This window comes from Saimiri boliviensis, chromosome 14 (genome assembly GCF_048565385.1).
Source record: "Saimiri boliviensis isolate mSaiBol1 chromosome 14, mSaiBol1.pri, whole genome shotgun sequence".
Lineage (NCBI taxonomy): Eukaryota > Metazoa > Chordata > Mammalia > Primates > Cebidae > Saimiri > Saimiri boliviensis.
The window spans coordinates 75,754,608-75,775,058 of NC_133462.1; the positions used below are offsets into that span (position 1 = coordinate 75,754,608).

General features: G+C 38.2%; 1 protein-coding gene and 1 pseudogene across 1 annotated transcript in view; both read left to right on the forward strand.

The window, feature by feature from the left end:
• Positions 1–20,451, forward strand: part of DNAH14 (dynein axonemal heavy chain 14) — a 376,422-nt gene that overhangs the window by 172,234 nt on the left and 183,737 nt on the right. The window contains exons 31-35 of the mRNA XM_074385260.1: positions 327–472; positions 5,041–5,109; positions 5,736–5,922; positions 9,716–9,792; positions 14,876–15,047. Of these exons, the coding sequence (XP_074241361.1) occupies positions 327–472; positions 5,041–5,109; positions 5,736–5,922; positions 9,716–9,792; positions 14,876–15,047 (651 nt within the window). The remainder of the gene's footprint in view (positions 1–326; positions 473–5,040; positions 5,110–5,735; positions 5,923–9,715; positions 9,793–14,875; positions 15,048–20,451) is intronic.
• Positions 17,930–19,636, forward strand: LOC101033486 (Krueppel-like factor 4 pseudogene; annotated as a pseudogene).

The following is a 20,451-nucleotide window of genomic DNA, read 5'->3' on the forward strand; positions in this document are numbered from 1 at the left end:
GAGGGAAATGGCTGCCCAGGGAAAGATCTGGTGCATCTTTGTACAGTCCATCAGTAGTTGTGGCCCTGGCTGCATGGTCCCTGTGAGCATCAGAGTTTGTTCTGTTGAGTGGTTGGGCTTTCAGAAGAGACAGGCAGAGTAGTTGGCTCTCTAGAGTCTAAGCAGCTGCTGCTCTCAGCCCTATAAAAATGCCTACCTGAGGGAAATGCAAAAGGCCTTTGCTTGGTTTGGGTAACATGGGGAGAACATGTACAAAGTAACATCCCAGTAAATTTTCTTACCGTTATAATAATTTTAGTAATCAATCTTTTTTTTTTTTTTTAAAGATAGTGAGAAAATTTTTCTTTGGACTAGTTCAGTCAGGAGCATGGTGTTGTTTCGATGAATTCAATCTAATTGATTTGGAAGTTCTCTCTGTCATTGCCTCACAGATCCTAACAATTAAGGCTGCAAAAGACAACTATTCTGCCAGGTATTTGTTGAATGTGTTTATACCTTTTGAATTGAATCTGATACACACTTATTGTTTAGTATATTATTGTTAGATATTTTCCCCCAATAAGTGTTTAGATCTTTGGAGTAGTTTTTTTTTTTTTTTTTTTGAGACGGAGTTTTGCTCTTGTTACCCAGGCTGGAGTGCAATGGTGCGATCTCGGCTCACCGCAACCTCCGCCTCCTGAATTCAGGCAATTCTTCTGCCTCAGCCTCCTGAGTAGCTGGGATTACAGGCACGCACCACCATGCCCAGCTAATTTTTTGTATTTTTAGTAGAGACGGGGTTTCACCATGTTGACCAGGATGGTCTCAATCTCTTGACCTCGTGATCCACCCGCCTCAGCCTCCCAAAGTGCTGGGATTACAGGCTTGAGCCACTGCGCATGGCCAGAGTGTTTTGTTTGTTTGTTTGTTTGTTTGTTTGTTTGTTTGTTTGTTTTGTTTTGTTTAAAGCACAAACCAAAAGGAGTGGCAGTTATCTTGAATGTTTGCATTACTTGGCAAATAATGTGAATATATTTGTAACTAACTTTCAGGCCAGCTTAGAGGTATCCAAATTCTTGCCCAAGCTTTGGAACAGTCTCCTGAGCTACTGGGAAACTGATACAAATATATTTTAATTATTTTTTCAGCTTAAATTCATGTATTATCTTTTCATCTTAGAATATTGCATTTGAAGAAACCAAACAAATGTTGTGCTTTTTTTCTTTATTTCCACATTTTTTAAGCCTTTAAGTTCAGGGGCACATGTGTAGGTTTGTTATATAGGTAAACTGGTGTCATGGGGATTTTTTGTACAGATTATTTCATCCCCCAGGTATTAAGTCTAGTACCCATTAGTTAAATTTTCTGATCCTCTCCCTCCTCTCACCTTCTACCCTCCAGTAGGCCCTACTGTCTGTTGTTCCTCACTATGTGTCCATGTGTTCCCATCACTTAGCTTCTACTTACATGTAAGAATATGAGGTATTTGGTTTTCCACTACTGCATTAATTTGCTTTGGATAATGACCTCCAGTTTCATCCATGTTCCTGCAAAGTACATGATCTCATTATTTTTTATGGCTGCATCGTATTCAACCATGCATATGTACCACGTTTTCTTTATCCAGCCTACCATTAAGGGGCATTTGTGTTGATTACACATCTTTGCTATTGTGAATAGTGCTGCAGTAAACATACCCATGCATGTGTCATTATTTAAAACAGTTTGTATTACTTTGGGTATATAGTCAATAATGGGATTGCTGGTCAAATAGTAGTTCTGTTTTTAGGTCTTTGAGAATCGTCACATTGTCTCTCACAATAATTGAACTAATTTACACTCCCACCAAGAGCATATTAGTGTTTCTTTTCCTCTGCAACCTTGCCAGCACCTGTTATTTTTTGACTTTTTAGTAATAGCCATTCTGACTGGTGTGAGATGGTATCTTATTGTGGTTTTGATTTGCTTTTCTCTAATGATCAGTTTTTTGCTTTTATTGCAATTGCTTTTGTCAATTGAAAGATTTCATCATGAAATCTTTGCCCATTCCTATGTCCAAAATGGTACTGCCTAGGTTGTCTTCCAGGGTTTTTATAGTTTTGGGTTTTACATTTAAGTCTGTGATCCATCTTTACTTGATTTTTGTATATGATGAAAGAAAGAGGCCCAGTTTCAATCTTTTGCATCATTTGTTGAATAGGAAGTCTTTTCCCCACTGCTTTTGTCATGTTTGTCAAATACCAGATGGTTGTAGGTGTGCAGCCTTGTTTCAGGGCTCTCTATTCTGTTCTATTGGTCTATGTCTATTTTTTTCTTTTTCTTTTTTTTAACTAGTACCATGCTGTTTTGGTAACTGTAGCCTTGTAATATAGTTTGAAGTTGGTTAATTTGATGCTTCCAGCCTTATTCTTTTTGCTTAGTATTGCCTTGGCTTTTCAGACTCGTTTTTGTTTCATGTGAATTGTAAAATAATTTTTTTCTAATTCTGTGAATTATAATGTCATTGGTAGTTTGCTAGGAATAGCACTGAATGTATAAATTGCTTTTGGCAGGATGGTCATTTTAGCAATATTGATTCTTTATATATGTAAGCATTGAATGTTTTTCCATTTGTTTGTGTCATCTTTTATTTTTTTGACCTGTGTTTTGTAGTTCTCCTTGGGAGAGTTCTTTCACCTTTCTTGTTAGCTATAGTCCTAGGTATTTTATTGTTTTTATGGCAATAGTGAATGGGATTGTGTTCCTGATTTGGCTCTTGGCTTGGCTGTTGGTGTGTAGGAATGCTAGTGATTTTTGTGGATTGATTTTGTATCCTGATACTTCACTGAAAGAAGCTTTTGGTCCAAGACAAGGGGGTTTTCTGGATATAGAATCATAGCATCTGCAAACAGGGATAGTTTTACTTCTCTTCCTACTTGGATGCCTTTATTTCTTTGTCTTGCCTGATTGCTCAGGCCAGGACTTCTAAGACTACATTGAATACGAGTGGTGAGAAAGGGCATACTTGTCTTGTGCCAGTTTTCAAGAGGAATGCTTCCAGTTTTTGCCCATTCAGTATGATGTTGGTTATGAGTTTGTCATAAATGACTCATTATTTTGAGGTACATTCCTTTAATACCTAGTTTATTGAGGGTTTTTAACATTAAGGATTTTGAATTACATCAAAAGCCTTTTCTGCATTTATTGAGATTATCATGTGTTTTTTTTTTCTTTAGTTTCGTTTATGTGATGAATCACATTTATTAATTTGCACATATTGGACCAAACTTGCACCCCATGCTTAAAGCCTATTTCGTCATGGTGGATAAGCTTTTTTGATATGCTGCTGGATTCAATTTGCCAGTATTTTGTTGAGGATTCTTTCATTGATGTTCATGAAGGATATTAGCCTGAAGTTTGTTGTTGTTGTTGTCTCTGCCAGATGTTAGTGTCAGGATGATGCTGTTCCCATAGAATGAGTTACAGAGGAGTCCCTCCTCTTCACTATTTTGGAGTATTTTCAGTAGGAATGGTACCAGCCAGCTCTTGTATATCTGGTAGAATTCGGCTATGAATCTATTCAGTCCTGGGCTTTTTTTTGGTTGGTAGGCTATTTATTACTGATTACATTTTGGAGTTCATTATTCATCTATACAGGACTTCAATTTCTTTCTGGTTCAGTCTTGGAAGGGTATGTGTGTCCAGGAATTTATTCATTTCTTCCAGATTTTCTAGTTTGTGTGCCTAGAGTGTTCATAATATTATCTAGTGGTTATTTGTATTTGTTTACACACACCCTTTTTTTTAAGGCAGACATCTCACTCTGTTGCCCAGGCTGGAGTGCAGTGGCATGATCTCAGCTTACTGCAACCTCTACCTCCCAGGTGTAAGTGATTCTCATGCCTCAGCCTCTGGAGTAGCTGGTATTACAGGTGTGCACCATCACACCTGGCTAATTTTTATATTTTTAATAGAGGTAGGGTTTTGCCATGTTGGCCAGGCTAGTCTCAAACTCCTGACCTCATTCGATCTGCCCACCTTGGCCTCCCAAAGTGCTGGGATTACAGATGTGAGCCACCACATCCAGCCAGATACTTTTAAAAAGCAAAGTAGGTATACTGGCCACATACCTGAAGAGCTATCTTGTCTTATTACTCTGAATTAATGTGTTTTTATTGAAAAGTTCTATAACAATAGTATTTATTAGCATTACTAATGTTTGGTAATAAACACAAAAATGTTTTCTCTTTAGGTAAATTTAGAACTCACATGATTTATGGACATATAAAATTTTATTGTAATCTAATATTTCTAATGCAAGCTAATGGATACTAACTTGTGGCTTCCGTTTCATGAATTTTGTTCAAACTGTTAGAGCCAGTATTACAGGACTCATACATCTGTGGATATCGTTTGGAGGGGGTGCAGTAACATTTCACTGACTCTTTGCCAAACCTCAGCTTCTGCAAAGTTTTCCCCATTTATGTCCAGGAAGTTCCCCAGGTTTTGTCCCAATTGTTTTCCTGTTTTGACCACCCTTTTTGGTATCAGCTATCCAAGAAATCATGATAGGATTTCTCCCGTTGTGTCTTCCACTGCTGCTGACTGTAGGACACTGATGTTCATGCCAAGCAGTCTATCTTATCTTGGTCCCAAAGGTTTTTAACCGGGGCTAGGTACACTTGAGAGACAGGCTGTATTCCATGCTGAAACAGGATCTCTGCTGTACCCCATTCTGTGTTCTACTATATCATCCAGGAAGAGCTCTTTTATTCCCTAAGCGTTTCCCCAGATTCCTTTTACTATGTAAATCAACTAATTCAGCTAGGTGTCTTCCAGCCTCAGGTCCCATAAACATCTGTGGACATGATCAAATACATCTGAATCCCAGCAGCAGGGACAACTTTGGCTCAGCATGAGCCTCCTCTTTCTGCTTTTTTCTCATGTCATTGTTTTTTCCAGCGTGCTCTGTTTGCATTTAAATGTAACACAGCCTTAATAAAGTTTCCAAACTCACTTATAGTTTTAGCATACTTTGGACTAGAGAAAACAGTGCTAGTTATGAATACTGATGTCTTTTAGGTTTGTGCTAGAAGGAAAAGAAATTCGTATCAATATGTCTTGTGCAGTATTTATCACCATGAATCCCAGGTAAGTATCAGTGAATCTAGTGGGAGTAGGCACAGACAAAATTTATTTTCTTAAATCTTATCTATAGATGAAGTTGCTTGACATTTACATCTAGCCATATATCTGCCTCCATCATCCTCTGAACACTTCTACTCCCCACACCATTTATGAACAGCTGCACTCTGCACCTGTTCATATGGATTAAGGATAATCTCACATTAAACTTCTGACCAAGACATATTTTTACTTCATGAATACCCAGAGAGAAAGGAAAAGGTCAGGAGTTTTTCACAAAGAGGACACGGGCAGAAAAGCTGACAAGAGTGGCAGGAGAAATAAGAATATAGTGGTTGCAGGGAGTGGAGGTTGGGCAGATTCAATAAATATCTGATTAAATACTGTCATAGTCCAGGGAATCAGAGGGAATTAATAATATGAGGTAAATTGTGGGAGGAGGAACAGAAAGAAAATATGATAAACCAGGAAGCTCTGTAAGATGAAAGGTACAATAAAAACTGTCTTGTAAACTAATTTTCAGATAAAGGTCACATAGAACACCAATCTAATTCTTTGGGGGGGAAAGTATGTGATTCCTTATTTGAAAAGTTGAAAAGTGGTGTTTTTATTGTTTTTCTTTTCCTCTTCAGATATGGAGGAGGCGTAGAGCTCCCAGATAACTTGAAATCTCTGTTTCGCCCAGTGGCAATGATGGTGCCCCATTATCAAATGATTGCTGAAATAATATTGTTTTCATTTGGTTTCAAATCTGCAAAATCACTCTCTGGAAAGCTAGCTAACCTTTATGAATTAGCTTGCAAACAGCTCTCACAACAGGTAAATAACCACTTTTCTCAAAATATTTAAAGGTGATTATATCAAAATAACTTTAAGCAAAACTTTTCTAGTATTGGTCCAGGGATGACTTGGGACCATACCAAAGAATGGAGCTAGAATTCCTATCAACACATCAAAAGAATGGAGCTAGAATTCCTATCAACACATCAAAAGAATGGAGCTAGAATTCCTATCAACACATCAAAAGAATGGAGCTAGAATTCCTATCAACACATCAAAAGAATGGAGCTAGAATTCCTATCAGCACATCAAAAGAATGGAGCTAGAATTCCTATCAGCACATCAAAAGAATGGAGCTAGAATTCCTATCAGCACATCAAAAGAATGGAGCTAGAATTCCTATCAACACATCAAAAGAATGGAGCTAGAATTCCTATCAACACATCAAAAGAATGGAGCTAGAATTCCTATCAGCACATCAAAAGAATGGAGCTAGAATTCCTATCAGCACATCAAAAGAATGGAGCTAGAATTCCTATCAGCACATCAAAAGAATGGAGCTAGAATTCCTATCAGCACATCAAAAGAATGGAGCTAGAATTCCTATCAGCACATCAAAAGAATGGAGCTAGAATTCCTATCAGCACATCAAAAGAATGGAGCTAGAATTCCTATCAGCACATCAAAAGAATGGAGCTAGAATTCCTATCAGCACATCAAAAGAATGGAGCTAGAATTCCTATCAGCACATCAAAAGAATGGAGCTAGAATTCCTATCAACACATCAAAAGAATGGAGCTAGAATTCCTATCAGCACATCAAAAGAATGGAGCTAGAATTCCTATCAGCACATCAAAAGAATGGAGCTAGAATTCCTATCAACACATCAAAAGAATGGAGCTAGAATTCCTATCAACACATCAAAAGAATGGAGCTAGAATTCCTATCAACACATCAAAAGAATGGAGCTAGAATTCCTATCAACACATCAAAAGAATGGAGCTAGAATTCCTATCAACACATCAAAAGAATGGAGCTAGAATTCCTATCAACACATCAAAAGAATGGAGCTAGAATTCCTATCAACACATCAAAAGAATGGAGCTAGAATTCCTATCAACACATCAAAAGAATGGAGCTAGAATTCCTATCAGCACATCAAAAGAATGGAGCTAGAATTCCTATCAACACATCAAAAGAATGGAGCTAGAATTCCTATCAACACATCAAAAGAATGGAGCTAGAATTCCTATCAACACATCAAAAGAATGGAGCTAGAATTCCTATCAACACATCAAAAGAATGGAGCTAGAATTCCTATCAACACATCAAAAGAATGGAGCTAGAATTCCTATCAACACATCAAAAGAATGGAGCTAGAATTCCTATCAACACATCAAAAGAATGGAGCTAGAATTCCTATCAACACATCAAAAGAATGGAGCTAGAATTCCTATCAACACATCAAAAGAATGGAGCTAGAATTCCTATCAACACATCAAAAGAATGGAGCTAGAATTCCTATCAACACATCAAAAGAATGGAGCTAGAATTCCTATCAGCACATCAAAAGAATGGAGCTAGAATTCCTATCAGCACATCAAAAGAATGGAGCTAGAATTCCTATCAGCACATCAAAAGAATGGAGCTAGAATTCCTATCAGCACATCAAAAGAATGGAGCTAGAATTCCTATCAACACATCAAAAGAATGGAGCTAGAATTCCTATCAACACATCAAAAGAATGGAGCTAGAATTCCTATCAACACATCAAAAGAATGGAGCTAGAATTCCTATCAACACATCAAAAGAATGGAGCTAGAATTCCTATCAACACATCAAAAGAATGGAGCTAGAATTCCTATCAGCACATCAAAAGAATGGAGCTAGAATTCCTATCAGCACATCAAAAGAATGGAGCTAGAATTCCTATCAGCACATCAAAAGAATGGAGCTAGAATTCCTATCAACACATCAAAAGAATGGAGCTAGAATTCCTATCAGCACATCAAAAGAATGGAGCTAGAATTCCTATCAGCACATCAAAGGAATGGAGCTAGAATTCCTATCAGCACATCAAAAGAATGGAGCTAGAATTCCTATCAGCACATCAAAAGAATGGAGCTAGAATTCCTATCAGCACATCAAAAGAATGGAGCTAGAATTCCTATCAGCACATCAAAAGAATGGAGCTAGAATTCCTATCAGCACATCAAAAGAATGGAGCTAGAATTCCTATCAGCACATCAAAAGAATGGAGCTAGAATTCCTATCAACACATCAAAAGAATGGAGCTAGAATTCCTATCAGCACATCAAAAGAATGGAGCTAGAATTCCTATCAGCACATCAAAAGAATGGAGCTAGAATTCCTATCAGCACATCAAAAGAATGGAGCTAGAATTCCTATCAACACATCAAAAGAATGGAGCTAGAATTCCTATCAACACATCAAAAGAATGGAGCTAGAATTCCTATCAACACATCAAAAGAATGGAGCTAGAATTCCTATCAACACATCAAAAGAATGGAGCTAGAATTCCTATCAACACATCAAAAGAATGGAGCTAGAATTCCTATCAACACATCAAAAGAATGGAGCTAGAATTCCTATCAACACATCAAAAGAATGGAGCTAGAATTCCTATCAACACATCAAAAGAATGGAGCTAGAATTCCTATCAACACATCAAAAGAATGGAGCTAGAATTCCTATCAACACATCAAAAGAATGGAGCTAGAATTCCTATCAACACATCAAAAGAATGGAGCTAGAATTCCTATCAACACATCAAAAGAATGGAGCTAGAATTCCTATCAACACATCAAAAGAATGGAGCTAGAATTCCTGTCAACACATCAAAAGAATGGAGCTAGAATTCCTGTCAACACATCAAAAGAATGGAGCTAGAATTCCTGTCAACACATCAAAAGAATGGAGCTAGAATTCCTGTCAACACATCAAAAGAATGGAGCTAGAATTCCTGTCAACACATCAAAAGAATGGAGCTAGAATTCCTGTCAACACATCAAAAGAATGGAGCTAGAATTCCTGTCAACACATCAAAAGAATGGAGCTAGAATTCCTGTCAACACATCAAAAGAATGGAGCTAGAACTTCTGTCAACATATTAAGTCCATGTATGAGCTTCATATAAGGCAAACTGTAAAATCAGTCAAGATTCTAAGTCTTTCTTCCAAGATCTGGAAAGAGTAATTGAGCATTTGTTGTTGTAAATTACAGACTATTTTTTCCATACAAGGAAGTTAATATCTAGGGCAGTTATTCTCAAACTTTACCGTGTACCAGAATCATTTGGAGGATTTGTTAAAACACAAAGTGTTGGGCCTTACTCCTGAGTTTCTAATTATGTACCTCTGCTGTGGGGTTCAAGAATTTGTATTTCTAACAAGTTCTAAAGTGTTACTGATGCTGCTGATCTGGATACCACACTTCGACAATTACATTGCTAGCATATGCCAGAGTATTTGTAATGCAAAATGGTTTGGACAGCTAACCACATTTTCTCCAAAAGTGCTCCTCTTTAATTTTCTTTCAATTTATCTCATTCTAGTACAGAGAAAACTTAATTCAGATACTGATATTTCTTAACACCTTTAATACTTGTTAGTCTTTAAGAATGAGACTTTAGGAACACCAGTTTGGGAGATAAATTAGAGCATTAGCAACATAACCAAGGGTTTTTGGGATTTATAACACTGTTTCCCTATATAGCATAGATTACCTGTAATATAACTATATATTGTATGCATTTGTTTTCAAATTTATTCTTTAGAAACTTTAATAATTCAAATATTTTAATGTTTGATAGGATCATTATGATTTTGGCTTGAGATCTCTGAAGATAATTTTAATAATGGCTGGAAAGAAGAAACAGGAGTTTAAATGGTCAGTTGAATTTTGAATTGTTAGGTCAAAGGGAGATATATACTGCTGGGAAAATAATTTATAGAATCATAGGTAATGATGCCAAGTTAAAACAAGGAGCCCCCAGATAGTCATAGTAAAGGTAGAGACTATTAAAGAATTATGAAAGAAGAGTAAGAAAAAATGCATAAAAATCACAGAGTGCTTTTCCCCAGTAGAGAGCCTATTCTTTTAAAAGAAAGTGTTTTACAAAATAAAAGATATAATGGAACAAAAGGCCTCATTTAGAAGAGTACTAACTCAATGAGAAATGTATAGCCTATATGAATATACCTATGTGACAAATGTGTAAAACCCAAATGAGGAAAACTTTAAAACAGGATTGTAAGAAATGAAAATGTATTTAAATGAAATAATATACCATCTTAATAAAATAACGTCTTAAAGAACTTAACATAATGATTTAAATATTCTAAATGTTAATTTATGAATGGAAATGCAGTCTCAGTAAAATATTAAAAGGAGATTTTGTTTGTTAGTTTGCTTGTTTTTAGGCAAACTGATCCTAAAGTTCACATGGAAAAATAAACAAGACTTGCTAGAAAAAGATGAAAATGCAAGAGCAGTGAAGGGGAGATATCCCTTTGTGTACATATTAAAAAGCTTCAATAATTAAAACACTGTGATACTGGCTCATAAGTAGAAAAGCAAACCATTGGAACCGTATAGAAAGCCCAAAAATAGGACTATGTGCTTAGGACATTTATTATATCATAAATTCATGGGGAAGAATAGGCTTTTTAATTAATACTTTTGCAAAAACTAAACAGCCATCAGGATAAAAATCAAGTTGGAACCATTGTCCACATCATTTACTAGGAATAACTCTAAAAGGATAAAATAAATATAAAAAATTTAAATGATTTGAAGAAACAAATGTCCTTTGTTCTTGGAATACAGAAGATTTTTAAAACTAAGACTCTAAATCTAGAAGCCACAGAAGAAAAGATTTATAAATGGTCAAAAATACATTTTTTGAAGTCAAAAGACAATTCATAAATTAGGGAAAAATTGTAAATCATATTACACATAGCTTATCCTCTTAATGTATAAAGATTTCCTAGAAATTTGGGGGAAAAAATCAATAGGAAAATGGGCAAAGCACATCAACAGATAGTTCTTAGAAAAAGAAATATAAAAGTGCCTTAAATATGTAAAAATATCGTCAGCCCCACTCGTAATGAAAGAAGTGAAAATTAAAATGACACTGAAATTCTGTTTTTCACTTAACAGATGGGCAGAAATATAAAAGTTGGGCAAAACCTTGGTGAAGCTATAGGAAAGCAAATGTGCTTTTTCCTTTCTGGGTAGAGACAAGATATATCTTTTCATATTAGTATGATTGGGGCTACATTCATGTACTGCCTATTAAAAAAATTTTTTTAAAGTTTTTAACATATGTTTTATTAATTAAATGTTGCAAAAGGATCTATCGATATGATAACCATTTCCCTTTTAAAGCAAAGTAATATGGATTGCTTATGGATACATACACATCTAAGAAAAAGTATAAAAAAGGGGCAAAGGATAGGAGATGAAGCCATAATAGTTTATTTCTTAAAAATAAAAAACTGAGGCATATGTTGCAAATGGCCTGTATAATATTGATGGCATGTAAATAGGTGTCTGTTGTTAAATGTTTTCTGATTTTTTAACAAAGATAAATAGCATTCGTACATGAAACCCAAGTATGGCTCCCTGATGTCCCCAAGTCTGCTGGATTTTATAGTCCTATAGTCACCTAGTTCTTTACATAAGTATTCCAATGAAAGTAGTACTGCTCTCAATTCAAAGCTCTTAATTGTATTCAAATGACAGGAAACCTAAAGTTCTCATGGGTACCCTTCAATTAGTTTCCATTTCCAGTATACAGGAGACAGTCTATCTCCTGCCACGGAAAGCAGCTCTCTTCCCTCTAGTCTGTGCTGCCCTAAATGTGACAGCCCCGTTTCTTTGATTCTTCCAAAACACCACAGAAGCCGTGTGATTGCATGAAGATGACTATATTTTAAGAAAGCTGATGAGTTTTCTATTGTCTGAGTAAAGCACAGTGAACCACCTAAGAATTAATATTAGACAATTTGTTTTTTAAAAGTTTCTTGTCCCTTTTGCCACAAAAATAGTAATTACTGTTCTTGCCCGTTTCCTCTTCCTTTCCCTACCCCTCCCTTTTCTTCTCTCCCACCCTGCTCTTCCTAAGGCTTCTGACCTTATTTCTTACGCACCCAAGAATACAGATTTGTCTCATTTTTCCCTGGCATAGTAATTCATTCCTTCCTTTTTTCCTACTTTCTCTTTCTAGATCATGTTGGAAGAATTAATGTTAATTCTCAAATATACTTTGAAGATGTTTAAATTAAAACACAAAGCAGCATATTAATTTCCTTGGGCTGCCTTAGAAAATTACCACAAAGTTGTAACTTAAAATAACAGAAATGTATTTTCTCACAGGACCTGAGGCCAGAAGTCTGATATCCAGGTTGTGAGCAGGGCTGCCCTCTCTCCAGAGACTCTTGGGCAGATTCCTTTCCTTGTCTCCTCCAGCTTCTGGTGGTTGCCTGTGTTTCCTGGCTTATGACCACACTACTCTAACCTGTTATTGTTCCTTCAAATTATGGGAAACCTAAAGTTTTCAAATAGTCACTAAAGTAACATAACCTCAACTCTAGTCAATCAGTATATGGCAGTCACTTGGACACAGTGACTCAAAGGTAGACACATGGTCACATCACCTACTCCTCTGTGTGTCCCTGCATCTCTCTGTCTCTTATTAGGATACATGTGATTTTATTTATATCTGGATACTCTAGGATAAACTCCTCTTAAAATTCTTAATCACCTCTTTTGCAATATTAAATAATATTCAGATTCTGGGGATTAAAAAGTGAGTATGTCTTCGTAGGGGGCATTTTTTTTTTTCTTTTAAGGAAAAGAGGCAGTTTTCTCCCTCTTTCCTTTAAAAGAATTTTTCAAATCACTTTATTTAGAAAACAAAGTAATTATCCAGCAACTGGAGTTCTAGGACTCTCATGGTAGGAAAGATTTGCTTGGCAACATCTAGAGAATTAACATCTCTTCAAATATGCACTTAAAAGATTTATGGTCCTTACCACAATATTGAACCACAAAGTGAGACTAAGCTAATTCCAAAGAACTGGTATCATGAAGATAATCATAATGGGTGAAAACAAGGTTATATTAGCTATCTCATTCTTGAATTTTAGTTAGCTGTTGACATTAAAGCTTTAATTATTTATTCTTAAATTATGACAGACCCATTGGTAATTTCATATGCCATTTCCAAAATTACTCTTTTATAATATTTAATGAAGTGTTACCTTTGTCCAATAACAGCATATTGTAACAATATTATTTTATTTAAGCCATTTTCTCTCTCTCTATATATATATATATTTAATATTTGCCCTACTACCAAACATATTAGCCTTGATATTTTTCATTTTCCTTTAAGATAAAGCTAGATCTGTCTTAAGAAAAAATATTAAAAGATCATTGTCATTCTGCGGGACCCCAGCAGTAAAGTCTGGAACACTTTTCCGCTCTGGCATGGCCCCCTCCCTTTGACTTCAATTGGACGCTTGCCCTCTCTTTACCAAAATACATTCAGAAGACTCAGTGAGATACTCTCAGGGAAACATAAATGACTAAAGTCAATTGCAACCCAATATAACTCTCCCATTGTAATAACCAAGTGGTTATAGGAATACAATTAGTGCAAAATTACAGATAGGAGGAATGTTTTCAGTTTTATTGCTGTATAAGGTGAGTGTATATAGTTAACAGTATTGTATATTTCAAAATAACCTGAAGAGAAGATTTTAAATGTTCTTCTCACTAAGAAATGATCAATGTTGGGACACCGTTGCAGGGTGTTACTTTTTATTTTGATTATATGTTTAATATATACAATATATACTGAAATGTTTAGTATATGAAATATTATTATAGAGTAACGTATTATAACTTATGTCAGTATGCTTTTGTTAAAATTCACAGAAAACTCAATTTGGCTTAAATAGTGAAGGGAACTGTTGTTTAATCCAATCAGAAAATCCAGAGATGGGACAGGATATGGTTGTTTTGACTAAGGTTTCAATTTAATTTTTCTGAGCTATTCTCAGTACTGCAGTCCTCCATATACTGGGTTCCTTTTAGGCTGACTTCATTTTTGGTGGCAGGACACCTTCTAATAATAATTGGGGCTGTCCATATTATTGAACTAAAGGCTTGGACTTTACTCTCAGTGGACTCATCACTTGTCTACCCTTGAGTCACTGTGTCCAAGTGACCGCTCTACACTGATTGACTAGAGGTGAGGTTGTTACTTCAGTGAATATTTGTTATGCCATATAACTTGGTTTTCCAAACTCTCTTGTAACTGTGGCTTTGACATACCACCTTGGCAAGTCAGACACAGCTACATTAGAATCTGAACCTGAAGCTAGTGAAAAAAGAAATGGAAATACACAGAGTCCATTCTGCTGAGGTTGACAGCAGTGGTAGTAGCTATAGTCATTTACCAGAAATAGCAGAAGCAGTGAGCAGTACCAGCATCAGTCATGTATTGGTGTGACAGTCACTGCTATCTGGATCCATTGATGGTGGCAGACATGTATTTATAAGACTAGTTCTGTAGACCATTGTTAACAGCTAGATAGCTTGCAGGCCTAGTTCTGGCCCTCCTAGAGATTTTTAAATAAATCAGTATGTTATTTTTTATTTTACATTAGCATAAATTCATTTCTGTTATCTGCAACAAAAAGCCCTTACTGATACAGTATCTTTCCCTGATTCAGTGTCTGGGGAATGGTGTTACTCTCATTGTTCTAGCCCATTTAGAGCCTATTGCTGAAGGTGGAGGTCTGGTTAATTCCACCCAAATCACATGGCTGCTATCCAGTGAGAGAGAGGAGGGAAGGACATTGGAATAGCCACCCCTAAAAAAGAATATTAATGTTCTTTAATGTTTGCAAAGCAAACTCACTAATTAGTTCTTTATATTTGTTTTCTTATACCATTAAAGTGATACCAGTGACAATCTTTCTGAAGCAGATGAAACCTTGATTGTTATCGAGGCTGTAAGAGAAGCTACTTTGCCAAAATGTCCTCCTGAAGATGTCCCACTTTTCGAAAATATTATAGGAGATATTTTTCCAGAAGTGACAGTTTTAAAAGTAAATCAACTTGTTTTGGAGGTAAAAAGATCTTTCAAAATCATCACAAATTATTTAGCTGTGGAATATAAATTAAGAAACTAGATATGGATTAAAAATATTGTAGTTCTTTCTCAATACTTTATTCATGTTATAATTAGGGGTATAAAAATATTTGGAGATATATAGTGCCCCTTGGGGAAAAAGAGCTTTCGGTATATCGTGTCCTAATGGAAATAAGAATTAACTGTGTACCTTTAGACAAGGAAGATCATTGTATGTTTTGTTTCTCAATATTTTCAACTTCTGAAATGAGGATAATAGTGTCTATTCTTCCCACTTTGAAAGGGTGCCTAGAGAATCAAATTAGATCAGCAGTATGACAAAAACTTAAATTGTTAACATTCTGTAATTATTAAAATTACACATTATAATTATAAAGCCCTTTATTGTTTCTCTTATATCTAGAGCCTCACAGTAGTTGCCTTAGGCCAGGTAAGAACTCACTGTCTCTTGTTGATATTATTACAGAGCTTCATACCACACCCTGCATTCCAGTATTTTCCCATATGGCCACCAGAGTTGCTTTCCTTAAATATATAGTTGACCACGTTAGCAAAGCAACTGCTGAATCGATGTTGCCTGCAATACAAAATTGAAATTAAGTATTTTGGCATCTAATGCCTTTCACAATCTGGCTTAACAAGGTTGTCTTTTCAGTATATCCTGTTCTTCTTCCTTCCTTCTCCTCTTCCTGTCTTCCCTGGTATTTCTACCTTGAACTTCTGTTGTCTGACTTTTCCAGGACTTTATTGGGTGTCAGGCCATTAAACATGCTGATTTCTTTCCCTGAAACCCCCCAAAAAAGTTTTAAAAATTTATTTAGAAAACAAATCACTTTATAATTATTTGTTCTTTAAATATAGATAATAGGCGATGTACATAACTTTGTATACAACAAGAACAGAATTCATGTTATGTCTGAGCACACATGACAGACTTACACACAAAAAGATCATTCCTTAGGTGATGTAGGAAGGTTTAAACAACTCTCTTGAAAACTATCTGGACCAGGAGTTATGAGAGGATAGCTCTTTCATGGTTCTACTCTATGAAATTAAATCTAAAATGTATTAATTTAAAATGTATATCTCCATAGTGGTTTTACTAATTTACATTTAAAACCACGAAGTATGAGGGTTCCCTTTCCTCCACAGCCTCACCAGGATTTTATTGCCTCTCTTTTGGATATAAGCCATCTTAACTGGGGTGAGATAATATCTCATTGTAGTTTGATTTCTATTTCTCTGATGATGAATAATGTTGCCTATGTTTTCATTACCCATTTGCCATTTGTAAGTCTTCTTTCGAGAAATATCTATTCAAGTCAAGAGGACAGTTTGGAGGTTGCTCAAAAAACTAAAAACAGAGCTACTATGTTGACTAGGAGTGGTGAGAGAGGGCATCCTTGTCTTGTGCCTGTTTTCAAAGGGAATGCTTCCAGTTTTTGCCCATTTAATATGATATGTGGGTTTGTCATAAATTGCTCTTATTATTTTGAGATACGTTCCATCAATACTGGGTTTATGGAGAGTTTTTAGCATAAAGGGCTGTTGAATTTTGTTGAAATCCTTCTCTGCATCTGTTGAGATAATCACGTGTTTTTTGTCTTTGGTTCTGTTTATGTGATGGATTACGTTTATAGATTTCCATGTGTTGAACCAGCCTTGCATCCCCGGAATGAAGCCTACTTGATCGTGATGGATAAGCTTTTTGATGTGCTGTTGGATTTTGTTTGCCACTGTTTTATTGAGGATTTTTGCATCAATGTTCATCATGGATATTAGCCTGAAATTTTCCTTTTTAGTTGTGTCTCTGCCAGGTTTTGGTATCAGGATGTTGTTGGTCTCATAAAATGAGTTAGGGAGGATTCCCTCTTTTGGTATTGTTTGGAATAGTTTGAGAAGGAATAGTACCAGCTACTCTTTGTACCTTTGGTATAATTTGGCTGTGAATCCGTCTGGTCCTGGGCTTTTTTTGGTTGGTAGGCTGTTACTTGTTGCCTCAACTTCAGACCTTGTTATTGGTCTATTCAGGGATTCAACTTCTTCCTGGTTTAGTCTTGGGAGGGTGTAAGTGTCCAGGAATTTATCCATTTCTCTAGATTTACTGGTTTATGTGCATAGAGGTGTTTGTAATACTCTCTGATGGTAGTTTGTATTTCTGTGGGATTAGCAGTGATAACCCCTTTATCATTTTTTATTGCATCTATTTGATTCTTCTCTCTTTCCTTCTTTATATTTTCTTTTAGTGTAGGATAATTGATGGTTATACACTGGTAACCTCTGGTTCTTCAGTGTTAAAGAATGGGTTCTTAATCTGGGGGAGGATCTGTGAATTTGCTATTAGGTCTTCATAAACATAAAATTTTGTGTTCACTGTATATTTCTGGAGACAGTAGTAATAATTTTCATTATTCTCAGAGACGGAGGTTGGTGAACTAAAAAATCAAGAACTAGGGCAGTTCCCCAACTGGAGAGAAGGAGCGGGCACGGGGGTAGCAGAGGCTGTGGCGGGCTGCGGAGGCACTGGGAGCCACTGAGTGACCCTCCTCGCCACTTCTGACCCTTCCCCAATCCACGGGGCCATGGTCCGCGCCCCACGCCCCACACCCCCTGGCCGCGCCAGCCCCACACAGCTCCCTGGACTCCGCGCCCTGCGTCGCTGACCAATTCGCAGCCCCACACCACTGCGGCCAGTCTCACCTGGCTGCATGGCCCGCCCCCTGCCCCGCCACAGCCCCTGCTCCCACCGCAGCACCTGAAAACACGGCGACAGCGGCGGAGAACGCTGCTGAGTGGAAGAGAGCACAGCCCGACCACCGGACCTACTTACTGGCCTTACTGATTGTCTTGTTTTCATGAGTTTACAACTTTTCAAAGAACGTTTGTATACAAAGGAACTTTTTTAAAAGGATGCCTCCAATTTATATTTAAACCAAAGAAGAAGGATCTCAGGCAATTTGGGGTTTTGGGTTTTAGCTTCGTTTCAAAGTCTTCTCTTTGTTGACTTTCGGGCTCGGGTGCCCCAGCTGCTTTGGGCTCCCGAGGACGTTCTGGGGCCCCACATTAATGAGGCAGCCACCTGGCAACACACTGCTCCCATCTCTCTCCACGTTCGCATCTGGCCAGGCGGGAAGGTAGAAGACACTGCATCAAGCAGGTGCTCCGAATAACCCCTGGCGGGAGGAGCTCTCCCACGTGAAGCGACTTCCCCGTGCTTCCTGGCCGCCCTTGTGACTTGGCGGCGGCGACTGGCCACAGACCTGGAGAGCTGCAGACCCCGTGCCGCTTGCGTGGTAGCAGCCTGGCCCGTACCCGGTGAGAGATGGAGGTGTTCAACGATCTCCTGGACCTGGACTTGTAATTTCTCCAATTTGCTGTCGCATCCGGAGTCCGTGGCTGCCACTGTGTCCTCGTCAGCATCAGCGTCTTCCTCATCTTCCCCAACGAGCAGCGACCCTGCCAGCGCTCCCTCCACCTGCAGCTTCAGCTCTCCGATCCCAGCGGGAGCAACCTGGGCGTTGTACCCGGTGGAGGCCTCCTGTATGGCAGGGAGTCCGATACCCCTCCCACGGTTCCCTTCAACCTGGCGGACATCAAAGGCGTGAACCCCTCCGGGGCATTTGTAGCAGAGCTCCTGCGGCCGTAATTAGACCCGGTGTACATTCCCCCGCAGCGGCTGCCGCCAGGTGACAGGCTGATGGGCAAGTTTGTGCTGAAGGCTCGCTGAGTGCCCCTGGCAGCGGGTACTGCAGCCCGTCGGTCATCAGTGTCAGCAAATGCAGCCCTGACCGCAGCCACCCGGCGGTGGTGGCGCCCTACAATGACAAGCCACCGCACATGTGCCCCAAGATCAAGCAGGAGGCGGGCTCCTCTTGCACCCACTTGGGCTCTGGACCCCCTCTGAGCAATGGCCACCGCCTGGCAGCACACGACCTACCCCTGGGGCAGCAGCACCCCAGCAGGACTACCCCGACCCTGGGTCCTGAGGAACTGCTGAGCAGCAAGTACTGTCATCCTGCCATGCGCCCCCCCCTCCCACCCTGCTTCCATCCCCGCCCTGGGCCCAATTACCCATCCTTCCTGCCTGACCAGATGCAGCCCCAAGTCCTGCCGCTCCATTAACAAGAGCTCATGCCACCCGGTCCCTGCATGCCGGAGAAGCCCAAGCCAAACAGGGAAGACAATCGTGGCCCTGGAAAAGGACCACCACCCACACTTGTGATTACGCGGGCTGCAGCAAAACCGACACAGAGTTCCCATCTCAAGGCACACCTGTAAACCTACACAGGTGAGAAACCTTACCTCACACAGGTGAGAAACCCATACTGTGACAGGGATGGCTGTGGATGGAAATTTGCCCACTCAAATGAACTCACCAGGCACTACGGTAAACACATTGGGCAGCACACATTCCAGTGCCAGAAATGCGACCGAGCATTTTCCAGGTCAGAGCACCTCGCCTTACACATGAAGAGACATTTTAAAATCCCAGACAGTGGATGTATGACCCACACTGCCAGAGGAGAATTCAGTACTTTTCTACCTTTCACACTGTCTTCCCAATGAGGGGAGGAGCTGAGCCAGAAAGCACTACAATCAGGGTCAGGTTCCCAGCTGAGTCAACTTGTGAGTGGATAATCAGCAAAAATGAGGAATCCAAAAGACAAAAATCAAAGAACCGATGGGGTCTGTGGCGGAATCTTCTATCATTCCAGTTCTAAATCGGTCTTGAATATTCCTGGACTTATAAAATGCCAAGGGGGTAACTGGAAGTTGTGGATATCAGGGTATAAATTATATCCATGAGTTGGGGGAGGAAAGACCACAATTCCCTTGAATTGTGTATTGATGCTATATAAGCATAAAAGGTTGCCTTGTATTTTCTTTACCTTCTAAAAGTCATTATTATGATGTTAGAAGAAGAGGAAGACATTCAGGTACAGAAAACATGTTTAAATAGCCTAAATGATGGTACTTGGTGAGTCTTGGTTCTAAAGATACCAAAGGAGGAAGCCAGAGTTTTTAAGCTGCCGCATACTTTGACAAGAAAAATCTGTATTTGTCTTCCAATCTACATTTATTACCTAAGTCAGGTAATATATCTGGTTTACTTCTTTAGCATTTTTATGCAATCTGTGATGCACTGTGGTTTCAGATGTGCAATAATTTGTACAATGATTTATTCCCAAGTATGCCTTAAGCAGGACAAATGTTTTTTCTATATAGTTCCTTGCCTTAATAAATATGTAATGTAAATTTTAGAAAAAAATCAAAAACTACTATCTTAGGTGGTAATTGGTACTTAGTTAAGAGAGATTTTGGAAGATAAAAATTTAAGGGTTCTATTTGCAATGCATTTTAAATTTATATATTTATTTCCT